Source organism: Talpa europaea, assembly GCF_964194135.1.
Source record: "Talpa europaea genome assembly, chromosome: X".
Classification (NCBI taxonomy): domain Eukaryota; kingdom Metazoa; phylum Chordata; class Mammalia; order Eulipotyphla; family Talpidae; genus Talpa; species Talpa europaea.
Window position 1 is genome coordinate 67,131,935 of NC_140081.1, and position 21,299 is coordinate 67,153,233.

The window sequence follows — 21,299 nt, forward strand, 5'->3', positions numbered from 1 at the left end:
AATAGTGGGTATTCAACTTAGAGATCTGTCTTCCATCTGGCACCAGAAGAACATGAACTCATTACATAAAATTTTTCTAGTCAGCAAGTGCCTGATATGCAACAGCATACAAACTTGATACTAATCATATCTGAGCCAATCACCATTTATCAGAGAAAAAGAAAGAAACAACTCTTCCCCAGAAAGAAGCAGAACAATCATGGAGGCTAGGAGCAGAAAGATTAGGAGTCAACCTTTGCTTCCCAAGCTGGCCACAGCAAGTCTCCAGCTACTGAAACCAGACAGTGGACATCTGGACAACGGACAACTTCCCACCTTGTTCAAGCACCAGCAGATGAAAGATGGTTACCCTGTGCTTCTTCACCCTGTCAGGTGTGACCTCTTTTGGGCTAAACACTAAAAAGCAGTCTGTTCTCTTGCTCTAATAATAAAGTGATTGCATCAGGGAAAACCATTCTTGTTAAATTATTTGAATATGTAGCCTAAATAATTATAATTTATATCAAAAAGTTTGTCAAAGATATTACATCAAATGTGCACTTGGTGATCTCCTTCCTATTTGGAGGAATCTTACTACTATTTGATGGGTCACTGTCCCCATCCTTATTGATGCTTTTCTCAGATATCACCCTGTGCTTAAATCGAATCATAATCACTTCTATCAATGGCCAGCAAAATTTTTCTGTAAATGACCAGATAGTGAGTATTTTAGGCTTAACCGGCCATGTGGCCTCTGTCACAGCTTCTCAACTCTCCAGCTGATGCACAAAAGGAGCCACAGAAAATATGCATGCAAAAGAGTCTGGCTGTAAACCACTAAAACTTTATTTACTAAAACGGGAGGAGTGCTGGATTTGGCCCACAAGCTATAGTTTGCCAATCACTGACTCAAACTGTTGATTTTTGTTTGGAAAACTAAAAATTGTGTTTGAATGAATTTCCATTTTGATTTACAGCCATAACTAGAAAGAATTTATTCATTCAGTGACATTTAATCTGTGCAGCAGATACATTCCCAAACCATTTCAGGACTAGCAACATACTAATTTTTAAAGTACATATTCTTCAAACTGGCTTTGCTGATTCTCCAAGGAATTGCCTTAGATGTACCTCAAGTCCCCGTGGTGTCTTCCCATTTTCCTCTCCTTACCCTCTTAACCTGTATGCATTTCACCTCCATCCTCAACTAGTCCTGAGGAAGACCAGCAACTGGGATTTGAAAAGTAGTACCAACTAGTACCAAACCAAGTTGTTTTTTTTTTTTTTTTTTTTTTTTACATTTAGGAATATTAGAACACTTGTTTCCTTGGATCCCATTTTTCCCAGCTGGCAATATTTTCCAGTGGTTCAAAATCCAAAAGGTGCAAAATGGTATTCAGTGAAATTCAGTTAGTTTCCTTCCCTGAGAGCTCCCAATATTGTTAATTTCTTGTTTATTCTTCCAGAGGATATATTTTATACATATACAAATACATGCATATATAATTTAGATTTGATTTTTTAATGACCTTAGCATTCCTTTACTTTTGATTTACCTGTAAATGATCCTGAGGTCCCAGAAGTGTGGACACTCCTTTCTTGAACTCAAGTATATGACAGTCATAAGCTTATCTTGAAATAGGCTGTGGATTTGTAGCCTGTTACAGGACTCTTTCTGCCCTTTGATTTTAAGTGTATTTTTCTTGCTTCGATGTTTTGTTAAAAGCTTGACTCACAGTAACAGGAAACTTCATGGCTGTGAGTGGACTCATGATTTGTAGTAAGATGGACATTAGAAAAGTTTTCATTAAAGAAAATCAAAAGAGTCGAATGTTTATATTTAATTCCTTTAATTTGCAATGTACAAAGCTGACACCATGCTTATTATTCAGATAGGAGGTGAAGGTAACAATAATTCAGATTATACTGATTAGCTTTATATTGGCACAGTTTACATAATATTTAAGGAAACAAAATCACCTGGAAGGAATTGCCTCATGTCAACATGGTTAAGAGTATTCCAGGAAAATTGATAATAAAAGGAAATGGTAAAACAAATCTCCCCAAACAGAATACAACACATTGATAGTCAACTCAGGCTTGCATTAGCTCTGCCAACTGCTAGAGAGAGGAGTATGCTAGATTTGTATGAGGTTTTAAAACATTTAAAAATAGCTTGACAGGCTACCTGTGAAAAAGCAACTGGATGGACATTTTAATAGAAAGTCTCTACCAGCCACAAAATGCAGAGGAACCAACACATTGCAGCTTCAGTTGCCACACTGCACACATCTGGATGGCATTTGGAATAAAGAGAGACTTCCGAGAAATTGAGACAAGGGATTTACCTTTTTCTTTCCTGGAGTTAAAAGAAAAATTCACACCTCTTACCCATTCGCCCCTCTACCCAGCCCAGGAGAAAGGGCTGTGATTCTCATTTCCTTTATGAGCCTGGCTACATTCGATGCAACCTCTGCTCTACTCTGGACCAAGCCAAGCTATTCGTCTCTGACTAGGAAGGGAGCTGGCAAGGAGGAAGTAATTTGTCTAGGACCTTATGAAGTTAATGAGCTCCTTTCAGCTGCTGGCCCTCAAAGCTCCTTAAGCATTAGAGGGCCCACTCATGCTCACGCTCAGAATCAAAGCTCACCTCAAGCTTCTGGCTTGTGCCTCATTGCAGCTTTGCTGCCTGCCTAGACACAATGGGACTCCTTGAAGAGTGACAGCTTGCCCTCTGCAGATTTGAGCCATCCATGAATGTTTGGTCAGAGAATTTTTTTATGTGGATACACTGGGTCTGGCTTTAGCCAAATGTGTGATGACCTCAGGACATGAAAAAAAAGACTTATTTGCTACTATGAAGAACTCTCTGATCAAGACAGTGAGGAAAGTTAGTTGAAGAAAGTGGCGCCTAGCAGGTCTTTCTGAGGTAGCCATGAGTAGTCACACAAACGTCTGAATCAAATAGTAGCACCAGGTTGACTGAAGTGGGACAGCAGATGTCAGCAGTGTGAGCTCACCCATTGGGCCTGAGGGCTGAGGTGACCAGTGTCCAGTAGTCCAGCCCAAATGAGACTCCAATGTACAGCTTGACAGGTGGGCAAAGGGTTTAAGCCTTCCTTCTTCAGACTGTGAGGTGGCCATGGTGTGGGGGAGGGGAAAGCAAAGGGCAGAGTGGCAGGTGTCCCCCTACAGGCTCTTCATACACACCTGGCAGCGGCTGACCCGGGTGTGGAGCTGCCCGGTTTTCAGCGTTTCCGATACAGGCTCCTCCCAAAATTGCTGCCTCTCCTCCACTGTTGTCAACCAGAAACTGTACTTGTTGGCAAAGTAGTGGCAGGTGCCCCGGGCACCGCTGCATTCGATGAAAGGAGTGGCCCGAAAATCCTCCAGGCAGGAGCCAGGTGAGACCAGGGACTGGCCTCCTCCCTCAGCGCCAGCGGCAGTGTGCTGCAACAGACCCGGGAGGGAGGGTGAGTGGCCGCGGGAGTTCACTGGGGCTCTCTGCTCTGGGTGAAGGGGCATGCGCGCCCTTCCTAAGCTCTGGTCCCTTGGCTCAGCGCAAGCGGCTAGTCAGTATAATGAAAGCTATTTTTTGGGACTGGGGGCTGCTCACCCTCCTTTGTAGCTCTTCAGGGCAGCAGCACCCCCTCCAAGCTCCCAAAGGCCTTCCTAACCCACAGCGCAAGCTCAGCACCACATCTCAGCTAGTGTTTCCCAGACTGGGTTCCAAGGTGTGCTGGTGCCCCCTCACAGATTTCCACGGATAGGTAAATGAAAAAGGATGGATTAAAGGAAATTCAATCGGTTTTAGAAGGCAATTTTTCTTGTCCACTCCGAGACCTTGTTGGTATGCTCCAAGAAGGCAAAGCACATGCAATGCTCCAGACTCGCTAAGCCATGGCCCCTCCCCTGGCCTGTCTACAAATAGCACTTCCTCTAAAGTTACGCCCTTAGAGCTTGTTATGTTTTTAATCCCTACACACCCTTTCTGATGACAGGCAGTGTTTGTTACCAGCTGAGTACAAGGGTCTTGTATTTGGCCTAACAACCTGGGCCTCTCTTCACAGGGCCCCCTCAACGCTATTTTAGGATTTCCCTGTCAGTGTCACTCATAGACCGAGGGTCTCTGGTTACTACATCCATAAGTGGCTGCTTCCATCTCTCCACTTGCTTGTACCCTCTCCCTTCAACTCAACTGACTAGTAAGTTGGGCCTCAGGAGCTGGGGAAGAGGCCAAATATGCACTGCGTCAGCAAATGGCCAAGCTGGACACACAGGGAAGCTTTACTTTGCAGAACTTCAGGAGAGTGAGTCTCCTTGTAAGGGGCCTTTCCTGGTAAATGAGATATCCGTGTTTCCCTCATTTTGATGCTCAGAAAACTCTCCGGAACAAACAACACATTTCCCTGCCTTGCTCCATGGTGAACACTATGTACTGTCAACTTTGCAGGTGACCCAGGCGTGTGGTTGGGATCTTTGGTTTTTGTATGGGGCCATCATGCAGGCGCCCACCCCAAGGGGCGCAGCCTTGGTCTTGCTCCCCCCTCTTCTCTCCTTTTTAGTAGTCACATCTCACTGCTTCCACATGCCTTACCAGGCCGTCCAAATTCCTACCACTACACATTTTCTGGAGAAAATAGGGGTTCTAATGTTAGAATTATGTCTAATGTAAGAGTCAGGGCGTTTTGAATAAGGGCTTAAGGGTGCTCTCGTGAGCGAAGCAAGGGAGGACTTCTGTAAAGCTTTTGTGCCATTCCTTGAAGGCCTTTTCTCCTAATTTTCTGGTCTGTGTGGTAGACAGGACACAACGACAGGCGAGATGCTTCGGTATTTTCAATATATTGGGAAAAACTACCCAACTCAAAGACAGCAAAACAAGGATGAACCTCACCCCTTTGCACTAATGGAAAGAAGCCTGTGGCCGTAGTCATTCCTCAACCACACTCGCACCATCTCACCCCTGGCAGTTCAGCAAAGAAGCGCTGGCGAGGCAGGGTAGTCTAGTGGGTTTTCCCCTGGGAGTGATCTTGTCCCTTAACCTGAACTTTCACTTGATAGCATGTCCTCGGGTTTTCACTGGATGCCATGTGAGGGCCTGATGCCTCCTTCGGCTTAACAAATGTTCTCAGCTCTCTCTTAGCAAGGCACGTAGCCTGCTGGCTGCTGCCTTCCCACTGAAGTGGAGACTCAGAATCCCCATAAGGACACAGACACAGCATGACCCCATCTGAACCTTTCTGGGGGAGGTGACAGCAGCAGAGGTGCTGGAGAGGCAGGGTGGGCAGAAGAGTGGGGAGTGCATGCACCCCCTACGCCAGGCCAGTGAGCGGATATCCTGGCCCCAAGTGGGGAGAGCCTCTCCCTCACTGTCCACCCAGATCAGGTATTTCCTCCTTCCTTTGCTTGTAGCACGCTTGAGACAGGTATGGAGAGGTTAAGGACTCTGCAGTTGATTCATGGATATTCTGACCCCTGAACCACTGGGTACAGACTGCCCCTTTCTGCTCATACCCAAAATTGACCTGTCAGGCATGCAGAACTGGGCTCTCTGGCCTTTAGCAAGCCTAGGCCAAGCATTTTTCTTCCTTTCACACTCTATATGTTCTACCCAGTGTCCCTTGCGCCCAGGAATCAGTGTGAGAGAACTTCCCGGAGCTCCCTACCTTCACACAGGGGGAGGGGCAGTGCAGGGACTTACCATGAGGAAGGAATACCCAATCCAGAGGCTGCGCCAGCCCAGGGGGCACTGCGGGATGGTGATGTCCTGGCTGTGCACTGCAATAGCTTGCGAGGGTGCCTCACACACAGAGCAGCGGCTGATGTACTGGGGAATCTGGGTCTGGCCAACAGGCATCATGGGGATGGGGGCAGTGGTGGAGAGCCAGTAGGATTTATCGTTGCGCCTGGCATAATGGCACACTTCATTGATGTTGCAGTAGATGAAGGGCATAGTGCTGAAGCGGGGTAGGCAGGAGCCAGCAAACCCTGGAAGGAGAGATGGTGGGCAGGTAAGGTCAGGCTGAGGGGCAAAGCTGGGATTCTCCCAGGGGCACTGAACTGGGCTAGATGGTGGTGGGGGTTGACCGTCAACAGCAGGGGCGCCTCTCTGTACCATCCTGCAACACTGCACACACACTGGAGTCTGTTGAGCAAATCTGATTTTCAATATACCAGGGAAGTTTGATAATGAAAAGACCCTTTTTATAAGCTGAACGATGCTGCCTAATTAATCTGCTTTGTAAAACTGGCATTTAATAGAATGAGTCTGTTTCAGGGTCAGCCCACCTGTAGACGAGACAATTAATTCTTGGGTAATAATCGTTGCCCCACAGGCCATATTATCACTGCACTAATCACTATTGTGTAATGGATGCTTAATATGTGCCAAATGTTCTATGCATTTGACATTGCGTGATTCTTGCAATCCTTACGCTGACCTATGAGGTGGGGACTAGACAGCCTTGTTCAAGGAGGAAGTGGAAGCTTAGGGTGGTTGAGCAACTTGTCCTGGGTACACCCTGAGTAAGGGGTAGAGGGCAGGGTTGGATCCCAGATCTGCCTCACTCCAGAGCTGCTGCTCTTAACCCACAGCCCAAGTGGGTCCACTCAAGGCTGAGCAGAGCAAGGAGCATGACACTTGGTCCTTGTGCGGAGGGAGCACCACGCTGGCCGTCAGAGCCGGTACCTACCCAGGTCCTGGTTGTGGGCTTTCTCCTGGCCCTCCACGAACAGCAGGCTGTAACCCACCCACAGCTGACTTGTCCCGATGGGGCACAGGGGCACCTGTTGCGACTGGCTGTGCTTCACCAACGTGTAGCCCACTCTCACGCTCTGCCCAGGTATTCCTGGCCTCCCGAAGGGGCCCTGCTTCCCTGGAGGCCCTGAGAGTGAGAGCGCAGGAAAGGGGGTGAGGCAGGTGTGATCAGTCACAATAGCAGTTAATCTGGCAAGCACTAAGCAGGACTCACGATGTACAAACATTAGCTCACTCTTTCCTCTCGACAACCTTATCACCCCAATTTGTAGATGAGGAAACGAAAGCTTAGAAGTCCCGCAGCCTAATAGTGGCGGAGCTAGAGTCCCAATTCAGGTGCATCTGGCTACAGCATCCCCATTAAAAAAATAAATAAATAAACACTGTCTAGCATCCCTCCCACAGCCACCTGGCCTTGGCTTCTCTACAAGGGGAGGAGGGACAGAGGGGGTGACTTCCTGGGCCAACTTTGCAGGCTTTCACAGGAGATAAGTATCTGCTGAATCTGAGGTAGCAAAAGCAGAGTTAGGATTGGCAGGGTAAAATGCCATCCTTCTCTCCTGCCCACAGCAGACATGGCTAACCTATCACACCACTTTCCCACCAAGCTTAGGACTGTTCTCCAATTCAGGATAACTGATATGCCTTCTCTGATATAAAATGGTAGATACCGGGCCTCCCTGGTGACGCAAGGGGTTAAGCACTGCGCTGTGAAGCAATTCACAGTCTCTCTAGCGCGAGTTCAATCCCCAGCCGGCCAGGGAGCAACCCACATGGCACAGCAGACCTCTCCCGTCTCGCCCTCTGCTCCCCTCAGCAGTGTGTTTCAGTCAGTCTGCCTGTTCTGCTCCCCACTCTCTCTGGCGAATCCTCTCACCCCCCACATCTCTGGCCTATACCCAAGCTCTTGTATGCATAAATAAATAAATCTTTTTAAAATAATAAATAAATAAATAAATAAATAAATAAATAAATAAATAAGTAAAATGGTAGATACCTAGCAGGACAACCATACCTTATCTCAAATTTTGTTATTCCTCAAGTCACCCCCATTCCACGCACATCAGAAAGCCTGGCTAGGAAGCGGGGCATGCTATAGTAGCAAACAGGATTTAGAAGTCCTTTTTGCCTTCTGGAATGTTGGACTCTATGCCTTCACAGGATCGAAGAGGAGTGGGGAGTGAATAGATGAGAGCCCAGTTTTTGAGCCTAGCCTTCTAGTAGTATCCAGCTTTATAGCCATGTTTCCCAATTCTCCGATTTGAGATTTTCACTCACCCCTAAGCTTCAAACCCTCACAGAAGCCCTCTGCCCCTTAGCACCAACATCGCCAGACCTTCAAATCCTGGAGGGCCCTGAAGTCCAGGGAGACCAGGATTGCCAAGAGCCCCAGGAGGGCCGGGAAGTCCACTGGGGCCATCTTTGCCAGGGATGCCAGGTAAACCTTTGGAGCCTGAAAGGAGAGCAGGTACACAGGAAGGGTGCTCAATGTGAAGGGCCTGAGGAGCTCTCCCCAGGACAGTGGACTCATGTGTCATGCCCAGCACTCACCAGGAGAGGGCGCACGTGCCATGCATGGGGTACCACTGAACTCCTGGCTGAGCCTTCCAGCTAGTTAGGTGGCATCAGGGCATCTCGCCCAGGATAGCAGTCTGAACTTAACCCTCTGAGTCCTTTCACACCCATTCCCTCCTCCTTTCATCCTCCCAGCTACACTGGGAAGTACGGAAGCAACTGCTGGTGTTCCATGTCAAAAATAAGGACAACGAGGCCCAGAGAGAGAGATAGCTTTCTCCAGTTGGGACAAAGCTGGGCTCAGAAGGCAGCCCAGCCCTGCGCTCTTTATGTCCCACCACACTCCTCCCCCACCAGTACGTGAGTAAGGGACGAGCCGTCTGCAGTAGCAGCTACACTCCGGGTCCACATTCTCTAAAACCAAGCACAAGTACTGCCCTGTTGGCCCTTCTTCCTGGAAAGAAGCTGTGGAACTTTGTGAGGGTGCAGAGGAAATGCTTGGTAAAGGTGGCCCCTGGAAGTCGGGGTTCCTAGCCAGTTGCTTCAGCCTCTCAGCCAAGGCTATCTCAGCTCATTTCTCTGGGGCCCTCCTCACCTTGCAGGCCTTCAGGACCTTGAAGCCCTGGGTCCCCTGTGAGGCCAGGGATGCCATCAGTGCCCGGTAGACCCAAGAGTCCAGGAGGAGCCTGAATGGCTTCTGCAATTGGTGTTTGTCCAGGAGCACCTCGAGGGCCTGAGAAGCCTGTGGGTGGGTGGGGGAAGTATTAATGTCAGGTGGAAGCCAGAGGAGGTGCAGAAAGCCTTCCTTTCTGTCCTGCAATCGCTAGCTTTCTGCTCTTTCTGTTTGCCCCCACTGGATACCGCCAGGACCAATCTGCTCATGCTTCATGCAACGTCCTCTTTACCCATCCCTCTCCTCGGTAGATTGGCAGCTCCGTGAATGCAGGAACTAGTTTAAGTTCATCTTGTCTCCTTGGGTCCCAGCACAGGCCTTGCCTTGGTAGGCAAGTCGTGACATGTTTGTTAAAATATGGTGGGTGTGCTGAGCCTTTGCTCAGGCTGGGTTAGGTGGTCTATTCACTCACTAGTCCGAACACAGTGCCAAGGAGCTAAAGCAATGTGTCCAACCCCAGAGGTTCAGTAGCATCAAAGCTTAGGTCCCTGGGCCTCCCTGGCGGTGCAATGGGTTGAGCGCAGCTCTGTGGAGCTGTCCTCAGCCTCTGCAGCACAGGTTCAATTCCCGTCCGGCCAGGGAGACGCCCACATGGCACGGCAGACCTCTCCTGTCTCACCCACTGCTCCCCTCAGCAGTGTTTTCAGTCCGTCTGCCTGTTCTGCTCCCTGCTCTGTCTCTGGTGAATTCTCTCATCCTCCCGCGCCTCTGGCCTGTACCCCAGTTCTTGTATAAATAAATAAATCTTTAAAAAAATTTTTAAAAATGACTTAAAAAAAAAAAGCCTAGGTCCCCAACTCCAGCTAGCTGATTTAGCAATACTTAGAAGCCAAAAAAGCCAATTTGCCTACTAATTCAATGAGTATTTCTCAAGGGCCTACACTATGTCAGGGCCCTGGTAAATCTGGGCAAAGAGCAGTGAATAAGAAGGATATATATGGCAATTATTGTCTGGTGATAAAGATGAAAAATGCATAGCCTGACAAGTACCACTCATCTTACTGTGAACCACGAGTACTGCTATGAAGAAAATGAATAGTGTAGTGCCAGTGGGAGGGTACAGAGGGGGCTCTGGGGAGGAGAACCTGCATTAGAGAGACTGATAAGTGGCCTCTTATAAGCATTTGAGCTGAGGCCACTAAAACATTAAAAGAAGCTGGGGATGAGGGGAATATTCCTAAATGTCAAAATTCCAGGAAGTAGAATTAGCATGTGCAAAGGCCCTGCAGCCAATCAGCCTTTTGGGAAAACTGAAAGAGACTAGTGTGGCAAAATCACAGTGACCAGCAAAGGGGAAGGACTGGCAGTGAAGATGGAAGGGGAGGTACCACATAGGGTTTTGTGGTTCATGATTAGTTTATTCCTAATCTATGGGAAGCCAGTGGATGATTAGGTTTTTGTAAGTTCTCTCTGACAGAGATATGCAGAAATGATTGTTGAAGGTGCACAACAGAAGCAGGGAGACCAGTTAACAGGTCACTGAAATGATTCCCATGAGCAATGTTGGTGGTCTGGCCTTGGGTGGTTGCAGAGGAGGTGAGAGTTGAATGGATGAGGGCACATTTAGGAGAAACCACCCTCTGGGCTTGCTAACTGTGTAGATGTGTGAGAGTTGGGGATGAATAGGATGGAAAAGATGATACTTCCTTTCTGATGATCAGAGTGTAAACTCAATGCACACAAATGCAGATATAATAATGTAGGTCAGTGGTAGGAGGTGAGCAGCAGTAACTTTCAGTCCTGGGAGCTGGTAGAGGCAGAGTATGCCCACGTTAGAGAAACTACCTCTTTGGAGGAGCTTGATTTAGCAGCTTCAGGCATCCAGGCTTTCTTGGTGTGGTGAGCAGTGATTCCTGAAGGAACTTTTTATTTTTAAAGATTTCTTTCTTTATTTATACAAATAAATAAGCGGAGGAGGGTGAAAGAATTCACCAGAGCCAGAGGGGAGAGCAGAGCAGGCAGACTGATGAAATACACTGCTGAGGGGAGCAGCGGGCAGCAGGAGACGTCTGCGTGCCGTGTGGGACCCTCGCCGGTGGCCGGAGAACAAACTGGCGCTGCAGAGGCTGCCGGCAGCTTTGCAACCCAGTGCTCAACCGCTGCACCACCGGGGAGGCCCAATTTCTGAAGGAACTTTACGCCCAGACCTTTCCTTGGGCTCAGGATCAGCCCAGCATATCCTCTCAACTTACCTCTTGGCCCTGCCTTTCCTTTTGTTCCGGGAAATCCTGGGTCTCCAGGTGGCCCAACTTTGCCCGGAGTCCCCATGAAGCCAGGCTCACCTCTCATGCCTGGCAAAGTCCAAAGGGAAGCAAGTCAGGGCCTAGTTTGGTGGTGCTGGTTGCGGTAGGATGGTTTGATACTAGACAGAAGTGAGGGTGGGGAGAGCATTATCACGTGGCTAATGGAAGAGGCCATTTTGACTGTGGAGTAGGGAAGGGCCCTGTAGCCAGCCAAGCAGCCATACCTTTCAGTCCTAGTTCTCCAGGGAGGCCTGAAAAACCTGGAATTCCTTGATCTCCTTTGGGCCCTTGAGGGCCAGGAATGCCAGGGAAGCCAGGGTCTCCAGGGTCACCTTGATCTGACGATGGCCCAGGGGGACCCGGGGGCCCAGGGAGACCTGGGCGGCCTAGGGGTAAGATTAGAAGAGGGAAGAGGGACAGGTGAGCAGGAAGTGGCCACTGCTGAAAGCCTAGGGGCTGACAGGAAGCCAATGCCCATTCCCAGGTCAGAGAATGTCCCCTGGCCCTCTGTGGGGTTCTAGTGCCCAGACTTTCCCACACCCTTCTAACAAAATGCAGTCCATTCTAGGCTCCTGCATCACTGCTGGGGTTTGGATGTGAGGCTAAACAGGCCCATGCATATCCGGTAATAGGGATTAGGCTGGACTGTGTACAGGACCACCCCGACTCAGGGCAAAAGGAGATGGCCAGCCCTCTTTACCTCTTTCTCCATCTAGGCCTGGTCGCCCAGGGTCGCCAGGCTGTCCTGCTATGACTGAAGGCAAGGAGAGGCCTGGAGCCCCGGGGAGACCAGCGGGACCTTGGAGACCTGGGAAACCTGCAAAGAATAAACAAAAGGGCTGCCTGGGCTTGTGTGCCAAGGGGAGGGTCAGGCATTTTCAGAGAACATGGAAATTGATGCAGAGAAAATGGAAGTGGTTAGGCAAAAGTCAGACCAGCGAATGCCAGCAGAGGGCTCTTCTCCATGCAGTCCACCTTTGCTGCTAGCAGACAAACACTCCCCCCTGCCAGCAGGCGCTGCCTTTTGTTCTAGTTCTCCAAGCTCACTGGTAATGGGCTAATTTTCCCTAAACCAAGAAAACAAGAAGGCATGACTGTAACATTGGAACTGATGCTTCCCTCAGCGTTTTTAAACCTACTGTACAGGATGCACATTTCCTTCAGTTAACCACTTTCATCTGATTCTACAGACTGAGGTGGGGTGCAGGCCCCACCCAGTCAGAACAGACGTTTGGTGGATGAGAATAGAGGAGGCAAAAGTGCTGTGCCTCCCCAAGTCTTCTAGGGCTGACCTCTGGCTCTTCTGGTCAAACTGGAAAACAGTCTTTTACAGGTCATTCATATCAGCTGAAGGCTCGTTCAATAGCCAATGGAACAAATTACTCTGCACTAAACCCCCTCCTTCTTTTTGGCCAAAGAGAATAAATAGCCATATATTAGAGTAGATTCATAATACTTGTTTGCTCAAATTTTCATACCACTCTACATGTTTTCTGTTTGTGGAATGATTTCCATTAAAATATGTTCAAAACCAAAAATTTCAGCTGATTACAGAAGTTTATTTAATAGTCATGCCTCAAATCCACAGACGGTAATCTTGATGGGAAAGCATGGCAGGGCCATATATACAAAAATAGAAGCCCATGTTATACCGGTAGCATGGAAGAAATGTATTTATTACTTAGGTATATTTTAGAAGACTTTCAAATGAAGAGAAATAGATTCAAACTGGTTGATTAACTGCTCTGGTGGTTGAAATTCTTATATTGGTGACATGAAAATTCCCAAATATTAATGTTGTGGTTCATTTTTCTGATAAGAAAAGTGAAAAAAAAACTTAATAATGAATTTATCCTTTTAAATTTAGGAAAGACATAGTAACTCCAAGAAAACTTGTGAAAAAAAGAGTAGTTGGTTAATTCAGATGTTTTTAATTGCTCACTCATTAACTGAATGCTGAGGAAATAGAGAGATGGAAAAGACATTTCAAGGAAGGTCTCCAAATTATTATGGGTCTGGAAAAGAGACAAAATGGAAACAAAAAGACAAACTGGTTACAAAGCCACAGGATGGTACTGATGGTATTGTCACTTATATCTTTGATGAACCTTTGACATAGTCATATTTGCCTTTTTTGCAAATGTAAAAATCTGAAAAGATAATGTATTTTCCCTCGAATATATAGCTTTATAGGCATATATTACAACTATGCAAATTATGCTATAATTATGCAAAACCAATAAAAGAGACCCCCACATACAGTACAGTAAGTGTGGGCAGCACACAGATTATAAACTAACTGTGGCAGTTTTTGGAGTCTCCTCTTTTCTGTACCTGTTTCTTGATTTGATCTTTATGCCCATATATCATTAAATCTGAACTAATTGTAAAACAGTACTCCTAAAAGTTATATACTATTGTAAACCCATGGTGAATCAATTGACAAAGTGTTTGAAGTAAGTCCCCCTCCAAAAAAAAATCCCAAAATCTGAACTAACCTCAAGTAGTTAAAAAAAAGCACGTGTTTCTTTAAGAATAATACACTTGAAATGAGCACATGAACTCCAAAGTGGCATGTTTTTCCGACTCCCCTTAAAAACCCTAAATATACAAATGCAGCTTCTTGCTCTAGTGCCAATATGAAAATGAATGGTATAATTTGAAGTTATTTAGCTAAAGCTATTATAAGGACAGGGATTGCTCTAGGAAGTTCTCTTAGATGTCACTCCCCCTTTTACACCAGCTTGCATGATCAAAACAGAGGTAAGTACTTATGGGAAGGGAGATGTGATATTTACTGTATTCTTTTTAAACAAATTATCTGAATTGTTGAGAAGGACAGCAGTGTATTTATAAATCACATGTAAAATACAATCCAGATACAATGAACATCTGGGCTCCAACCATCCAATTTTGGAAATTTTTTTCATAGATCCCATTTCCTTTCCTCCTTCTCAGAGGCAACTGCTCCTGAATTTTGTATACATCTTCCCCTTTCATCAGTTTGGCCACGCATATTTGTATCTCTAAACAACGTCTTATTTGATTTTACTTATTTGTAAATGTTTATCAGTGGCATCCTACCAAATGTATTCCTTTGGCACTTACTTTTCTGTCCCTCCCAGCACTGTATTCTTGAAATGCATCCATCTTGCTATGTGCTGTTTACTGCATTTGTAATTGTGATTTTATTACCTCTGACAACTAAAGGAAATGAATAATTGAATGGCCAGGCGTTCAGAATCAAGATTTGAAAACAGAAAGGAAATGCTCCTGCTTCTCTATCTCTGTGAAAGAAGCCACACACTCTCCCTACAGGCTCAGACCCTGTGTGAACCCTCACTCTGGAGAAGCTGCTGGCTTTGGGAAAAGAACAGATTGGTCCCAACTGAAGGAAAGAGTAAACACAGAGAGAACAGATGCATCAATATAAAATGCAGCAGGAAATGAATTAATGTATGACCACAGTTCCCAGAAAACGTATGTACATGTTACAAACATGCCCGTTAGCAAGGAAAATGTGGTGGGACCTCGGGCTTCAGAGCTATGAGGAAGAGAACATTCTACAAATATGATTTCTCCAGGTAATGAGTAATAACACAATGGCCAACATTTCCAGAGCACCTACTGTGGGTTGGGTGCTGCGCTAAGTGACTTCATTCCTCATTGATTGCTCACTGGATCTGTCATGGCCAACATTTCTAGAGCACCTACTGTGGGTCGGGTGCTGTGCTAAGTGACTTCATTCCTCATTGATTGCTCACTGGATCTGTCATGTAGATTCTCTTATCATATCCATTTTTCAGAAAAGGAAAGCTAAGGGCTTGCTTGAGATTTTGGGGCCAGTACCATCCTTGTTCAAGATCGCAGGGCTAATGAGAGGTAGAGCTGAAATTCGAATTCAGTTCGTCTGACTTCAGAGCTCATTCTATTCTCCTGGATGCTACACTAAATTCATTTCCTGTTTCTGCTAAGTGGGGTACATAAGGGACTTCAGAACATTTCCAGAGAGAGTCTAACTCATACTATTTGAGAGCTGGTGAAAAGGAGGCCCAGAAAGGGACTTCAGACAATGTGATGAGGCATGGTCCCAGACTAGGGTGAAACCTGCTTTCCAGTAAACCCAGCAAATCCTAATTACGTGCGTGCTTTGTGCCTGTCCCGTGGAGACATGGAGACATGTATCCGCTTACTCTTGGGCTCCTTCCAGCAGTCACACTGTCTTTCCAGGGCCTTGGGTGTGCCTTCCACACTGGACATTGAGGAACTTCTTTACTTCTGGTACACATCTTGCTAAGTGGACAAGCCCTTTCCCTTGGGACCATTGAACCCAGGCTCTGCACAAGTGAGGTTAACAAGGGAGAGGGGCAGGGAACTTGGAGGCTAGAGGGGACTCACTGACCCACTCCCTGACACTTTCTCAGGAAAGCCCTAGGCATGGCCTAATTTTTCTTTGTCAGCCACCAGTTCTGTTCAGCTCCAAGATTCCCAGAGACGTGAAGATATCCACAGCTTCGGCCTGTCAACTGCAGGGTCGTGGTGAACCCTGATCCTGATTCCCTTACCTTCACTCATCTTCCACTAGGCCTGATTTAGACTCACTTACCTCGGCTACCTTTTTGTCCTTTTATTCCTGGCTTCCCTGGGGTTCCGATACCAGTTCCTGGAGACCCTTTTTCTCCTTTGGGACCAGGCAGGCCAGCTGGTCCAGGCACACCAGTTATACTAGGTCCTAAGAGGAGATGCAGAGAGAAGGGGACAGAATTCAGGGGTGATAAGGCTCTCATGCCTAGTTTACTTGCTGGGGACCCAGGAGGCCTGCCTGACAGATAACAGAGGCTGAGTACTGGAATAACAGGAAAGAGAGCTCATTTGGATGGAAGGACACATTCTCTCCTCCTCCCTCTCCACTTCAGGGGGCTGGTGAGGAGATGGATGTGTCCTCAGATATGGGATATATCACAGTCATGAAATCATGGTCAGTCCCAGTCAGGCTTCTCGAAGGGCTGGTGCTCTTCTCCTTACCGTGAAGGGGCTTCCTTACCTGTATTTCCATGGCTTCCCTTGGTTCCTGGAAGACCATTCAGTCCACGTAAACCAGGAAGTCCAGGGAAACCTGACGGGAAGAACATCAAATATGGCTCCAGCAAGTCTGAGTCATGAAGGGTCAGCAAAAAGTAGCTACCTGTTCTCAAGCACTTTGCCAAATCTTTAATTTAAAGGTCATGGTCTTTCTTAAGGCATTCCTCAATTCCCTAAGGGAGACTAGACCAGCCCTGAACCTACTCTTATTAGAGACCAGTGTAGCTTCAAGAACAGGATGGGAAATAATTGGGCATCTTCAAGAAGGACTCAGAGTGGGCATGTCAAGACCTGGAGTTGTCAGCTCCAAGAGACTTGCTGGTCAATCTCTAAGGGAAAGGCTACATGCGCCAGGCCAACACCTTCCTTGCTAACTTCTCTTGACGGCTGCTCTTCTCCTGCATATGTGCCCTCCGTGCCTCCTCTTCATCCCCCTTTCCTCAGTCAATGACTCACCCGTATATGGCTTAACCCCAACTAGTATCTGCTAATGTAAAGTAGCTGCTATCCTTTTTTGAGGGAAGGATGTTTTCCCCTACTGCCTTCTCCCAAATACACATACCTTTGGTTCCTATTAGGCCAGGGAGTCCTGGGGACCCGCTCGTGCCTGGATGGCCAGGTGAACCTGGAAGCCCTGGGTTTCCTCTCATGCCTGTAATCCCAGGGAGCCCTAGAAGTAAAACCAAGGCAGACATTCAGAATGGGTAATGGCTTGAAGCCAATCCCCCCTTTTTCAGAATACCCCCTTTTCAGAATAAAGTTGTCACGTGGCATGGTACCTGGGGAGCCAGGAAGGCCATCATCTCCAGAAATACCAACTTTCCCATCTGCACCTTTGTTTCCTGGAAAACCTACATCACCCTCTAGTCCATCTTTTCCTTTCACACCTACAAAATCAAGAAAAAAATACTGAGTGATCAAAGACCCCATTTCGGTCCTCCATGGGAATGGGTGAACACAAAGGTGAAATTACTTTGAAATTTTTTTTAATGCACAGAAAAACCAGGGGTGTAGGCCAGAGGTACAGAGGATGAGAGGACTCACCAGAGACAGAGTGGGGAGCAAAACAGGCAGATCTACTGAAAAAGACTGCTGAGGGGAGCAGCACACGAGACAGGAGAGGTCTGCTGTGCCATGTGGCTTAGCTCCCTGGCCGGGGATTGAACTCATGCTGCAGAGGCTGCAGACAGCTTGATAGTGCTGAGACTTTAACCCCTGTGCCGCCAGGGAGGCCCATTACTTTGAACTTTTGAGGGAGCTAAGTCCAGTGAAGAAACTAATAAGGATCACAGCACCTGTCTTCATGCTTAGAAGGTGACACCACTTGAAAGTAAGTAAACTTGTTGTGAGTGACTTCAGAAGTAGGAACAATGAAAAATGTTTGAGAAAGAATTTAGCTATAAACTAAGGAAGTGGGAGCCATTATCCCAAAGGTCTTTGCCAGTCATAGCAATTTTTCTGTACTAGATGGGGTTTGCAGACTTCCAAACTTCCTTCTGATCTTTAGTTTTGAGATATCTGTGAGACACATGATAAAAGTACATCAGTCTTACCTTCACGACCAGATTCTCCAGGCTGTCCCTTGGGTCCTGGGCTACCGTAAATTCCAAGTGTCTGACCTTGATCTCCTGGGGGTATCAAGACATAGTTCAACTGGTCTGAAGAAACCAGAGCTCATTTTGCAGCAAAGCAATCTTTTGAATGCAAAATAGTTTCAGATTCAATGTAGTCAGAGAAGTTCTTTGACAAAATTACTCATTGGGTAAACAGTGACCAATCACAAACAAGGCACTGGGATCCTACCAGGCTACTGGCATGACACGCTGCTACATGCAGTCTATGTCCATTGGGGACACAGCATCACACTAAGTGTGGGCAGAGAGGATGAGAGGGGCACTACAAACATCACCAGACTGGAACAATGACCACGACAAGGACGGGAAACTGGATTCAGAGGGGAAAGAGACTGTCTAGTAAAAGGTTCTCCTCTGCTGCTGAGTCTGGAGGGCAGGTGTGGGTAAAAGTCAAAGTACAACCTGTTCCTTGTTTACATGAAAGCCACAGTGAGCAAGTTTGGTAGGTACCACTGTTTGTCTCACATCTTTGATGAACAAAGACTGCAAAGATGCTTTGACCAAAGGGAAAATGCAAATCAGTGAGTGTGTTTCCCCTAAACACAGTCACCTTCGAGAAGAGCCTTGGGCCAACTGGAAATCCACCTTGTTCTGGATAAACACATTAAAAGAGAAAATACTCCTTACCTTTTGAACCTGGGAGACCAGATATTCCTGGGAGCCCAGGACCTCCACTGAGACCCTGTGAGCCCTACAAAATAATATGGAATCATTATTTCTGCCCAGAGCTCAGGTCTCCCACCCTTTTGTCCTTCTCCCCTTTCTGAGCCAATGCCTAAGAGATGCATATCGTGTATTCTGGGGCAGAGGTGGACTGCGGGGGAAGAGGTCTGCAGAGGGGAAGGTGATGAACAAAGCACAGATACATATGCTTAGAGATTTTAGGGGTGGGTTTCAACCTACAATTTAATCTTGGTCTTGTCACAAGTAATGTCCCAGTGACTATCAAAACCGGAATCTTGAGAAATGAAGTTGTGGCTGCTTTGGCAACTCTCATAGAAAATACACATGAGAAAATCAGGGCAGGCATCTCGTGTTCTCCACAGACAGTTGGCTGCCACCACCCATGCCAAAGCTCTGGAACCATTATGCACAGGAAGTGTGTTGCTTTGCCATGCAGGGCTAGCCTCCTACTGCAGGCGCCGCAAGGAACACGGTCTTTTGGCCACCAGGTAGCAGGCTTATGTGTGTGGGTGCTGAAGTCTGAATCATTTACACAGGGAAAGCTGCCTTCACTGGCGAATGTCCAAGACACCAAGTGAGTCTGGGTGGCGGGCATGTCAGCTGCTATGAGCATAGTTCTTCCCCTGGTATCTGGTATGGTTTTGATTCATTTTGAGATGCATCCAATCAACACATATGCCACTTAGTGCCTTGGCGAGACAGGGAGTTCTGGGCTGGGTCACTGTGTTCACTGGACTATTACCCAGGGCTCCCTTTCCATTCACCTGTCTTTTTCCTGCGTGTTGCCAAATCTACTAATTCTGAGCCATTGCTTATTCTGGGACGTATCCCAATAGAATTTCCCACTTTGGTTTCATCCCTCCTAGTGTGTGAATAGTGAGGACCATCCAGTTTAGAATGATTTCTTTTGAATATTATTCCCATCTTTTGACAAATGAGGAAAATGAGGCTCAAGGACATGAAGTGATGTGCAAGTGACCCCCAAGCTAATGAGTGATGGAGCTGGAATTCACTCCCAAGTCTCTTTTATTGCTAAGCCTACTCTGCCACCTGGCTTTTAAGAACCCATAGAAGCTGGGCCTGATGCCTTGCCAGTTGTTGCCTGTGGAGGCAACAAAGAACTACCTGAAATCGAAATATCAGGAAGTCTGTCCTGAATTCTTATGATGTACTAAACTCAATGTGGAGTGCCAGCACTGAGGAACAGACTAAAGTATATGCCAGGCAGTTCTTGTTCTCAAGTTTGAACAACCTCATTGAGGAAATCAGAGCCAACTAGGGTCAACATAAGCAGTGAGAAATGTAGAGTTTAGCATGTGGGTGCTCAGGGGCTCTGGAGGACGGGCGCCTGGGCTGGGGCCCGAGAACAGACAGGTCAGCCATGTGGAGGAGAGAGCATGAACCACGATGGTCCAGAGGAAGGTATGATTTGGAAGGGGTCAGACTGGTCAGAACCATGGAGAGGGCTTGCGCTGAAGCTGTGCTAGGGGTAGGGACTGGGAAATGGGCTGGGGTCAGAGAGGTAGACTTTGAGGGCATGTCCTCTGCTACGGAAGCTGTTCCCTGGTGGGGAGACAAATATCTGGGCACACTTACACTTTCTCCAGGTATTCCTGGGAAACCCGTGATCCCAGGGGATCCCTTCAGGCCTGGCAAACCCCGTAGTCCAGTGGAACCAGAGGGGCCTGGCCTCCCACTGACTCCCTTGATGATGCTAGGGAATCCAGGAGCTCCAGGCAAGCCGGGTAGCCCAGGGTGGCCAGGCTGTCCTTTGTCACCTGGCAAAGAAGCAAAATGGCTTGAAAAAGACTGAGCAAGAGGCAATCTGCTCCCCACAGTATAAGTGTCCTGGTCAGAGGCAAGTCATGTGCACATTTGGGGACAGTTAGCTCCAGAGTGGGGGTGAGGGTAGGGGCGGTGCCTCTAGTCACATGAGCCACCAGTCAAAGCTGCCCCAACTCTAACATTCGGAAAGCTGCTCTGTTCTCACCCCACCATCGGCCTGGTTTCTCCAGGTGTCCAACTGCCTGTGGTTCAAAAACTCAGTTCCACTGCGGCAATGAAAACTGGCAGTCCCAAAGTTCAGGGCCCTCTCATGCCCAGGTGGCTTTCTCGGACCCCTGCTGCCAGCTACACTGTTGCTCTGGGGCCCTGTACTGTGGGGCCTTTTCTCAGGAAGGAGTCAAGTTTGTTTGTAAAACCTTTCCTGTGTATTTCTCCTGCTCATTCCCTGCCCCAGCACCTTTGGGCCCAGGAAATCCGTGAGATCCAGGTGCACCCTGAGAGCCTTTGTCTCCTTTGAGCTGAAGATTCAACATGGGTGGTCTTGGACTGGGTCTTCCAGCTGGCCCTGGGGTGCCTCTGTCTCCTGCAGGCATGGAGATCATAAGATCCAGGTGAGAGGAAGCTTAGACACGGGGTCAGGCCTGGTTGAACTTGCATAGTAGCTCTTCCCAGACCCCCCCCCGCCATCCTCTTTCTGGGCCCTTCCCCACCCCCTTGCCCCAACTTTGCATTTCTGTGTGTGCCCTCTCCTTCAACAAGCCTGAAGACCACCAGTAACTTTGAACCCTTCTCGAAACCCTCCTTCCTTGAGCATTGGGAATGTATGACCAGGCCTCTGACTTGCAATGGTAACTCAGAAGTGAAAGGTTTGAAAGGACTTCATTCCAAAGTCCCAAATCTTATTATCTAACACAGGATGGTTTCAAGCTACAGGAATGACAGAGTCT

General features: G+C 47.5%; 1 protein-coding gene across 1 annotated transcript in view; it reads right to left on the reverse strand.

Moving 5' to 3' along the window:
- Window positions 1-3,168: 3,168 nt before the first annotated feature.
- Window positions 3,169-21,299, reverse strand: part of COL4A6 (collagen type IV alpha 6 chain) — a gene marked incomplete at both ends in the record, with an annotated part of 282,364 nt that continues 264,233 nt past the window's right edge. The window contains 16 exons of the mRNA XM_084258986.1: window positions 3,169-3,429; window positions 5,681-5,967; window positions 6,672-6,863; window positions 8,073-8,189; window positions 8,847-8,993; window positions 11,117-11,215; window positions 11,392-11,553; window positions 11,868-11,984; window positions 15,774-15,899; window positions 16,212-16,283; window positions 16,812-16,919; window positions 17,029-17,136; window positions 17,803-17,877; window positions 18,511-18,574; window positions 20,164-20,345; window positions 20,810-20,935. Coding sequence (XP_084115112.1) covers window positions 3,169-3,429; window positions 5,681-5,967; window positions 6,672-6,863; window positions 8,073-8,189; window positions 8,847-8,993; window positions 11,117-11,215; window positions 11,392-11,553; window positions 11,868-11,984; window positions 15,774-15,899; window positions 16,212-16,283; window positions 16,812-16,919; window positions 17,029-17,136; window positions 17,803-17,877; window positions 18,511-18,574; window positions 20,164-20,345; window positions 20,810-20,935 — 2,243 coding nt within the window. The remainder of the gene's footprint in view (window positions 3,430-5,680; window positions 5,968-6,671; window positions 6,864-8,072; window positions 8,190-8,846; window positions 8,994-11,116; window positions 11,216-11,391; window positions 11,554-11,867; window positions 11,985-15,773; window positions 15,900-16,211; window positions 16,284-16,811; window positions 16,920-17,028; window positions 17,137-17,802; window positions 17,878-18,510; window positions 18,575-20,163; window positions 20,346-20,809; window positions 20,936-21,299) is intronic.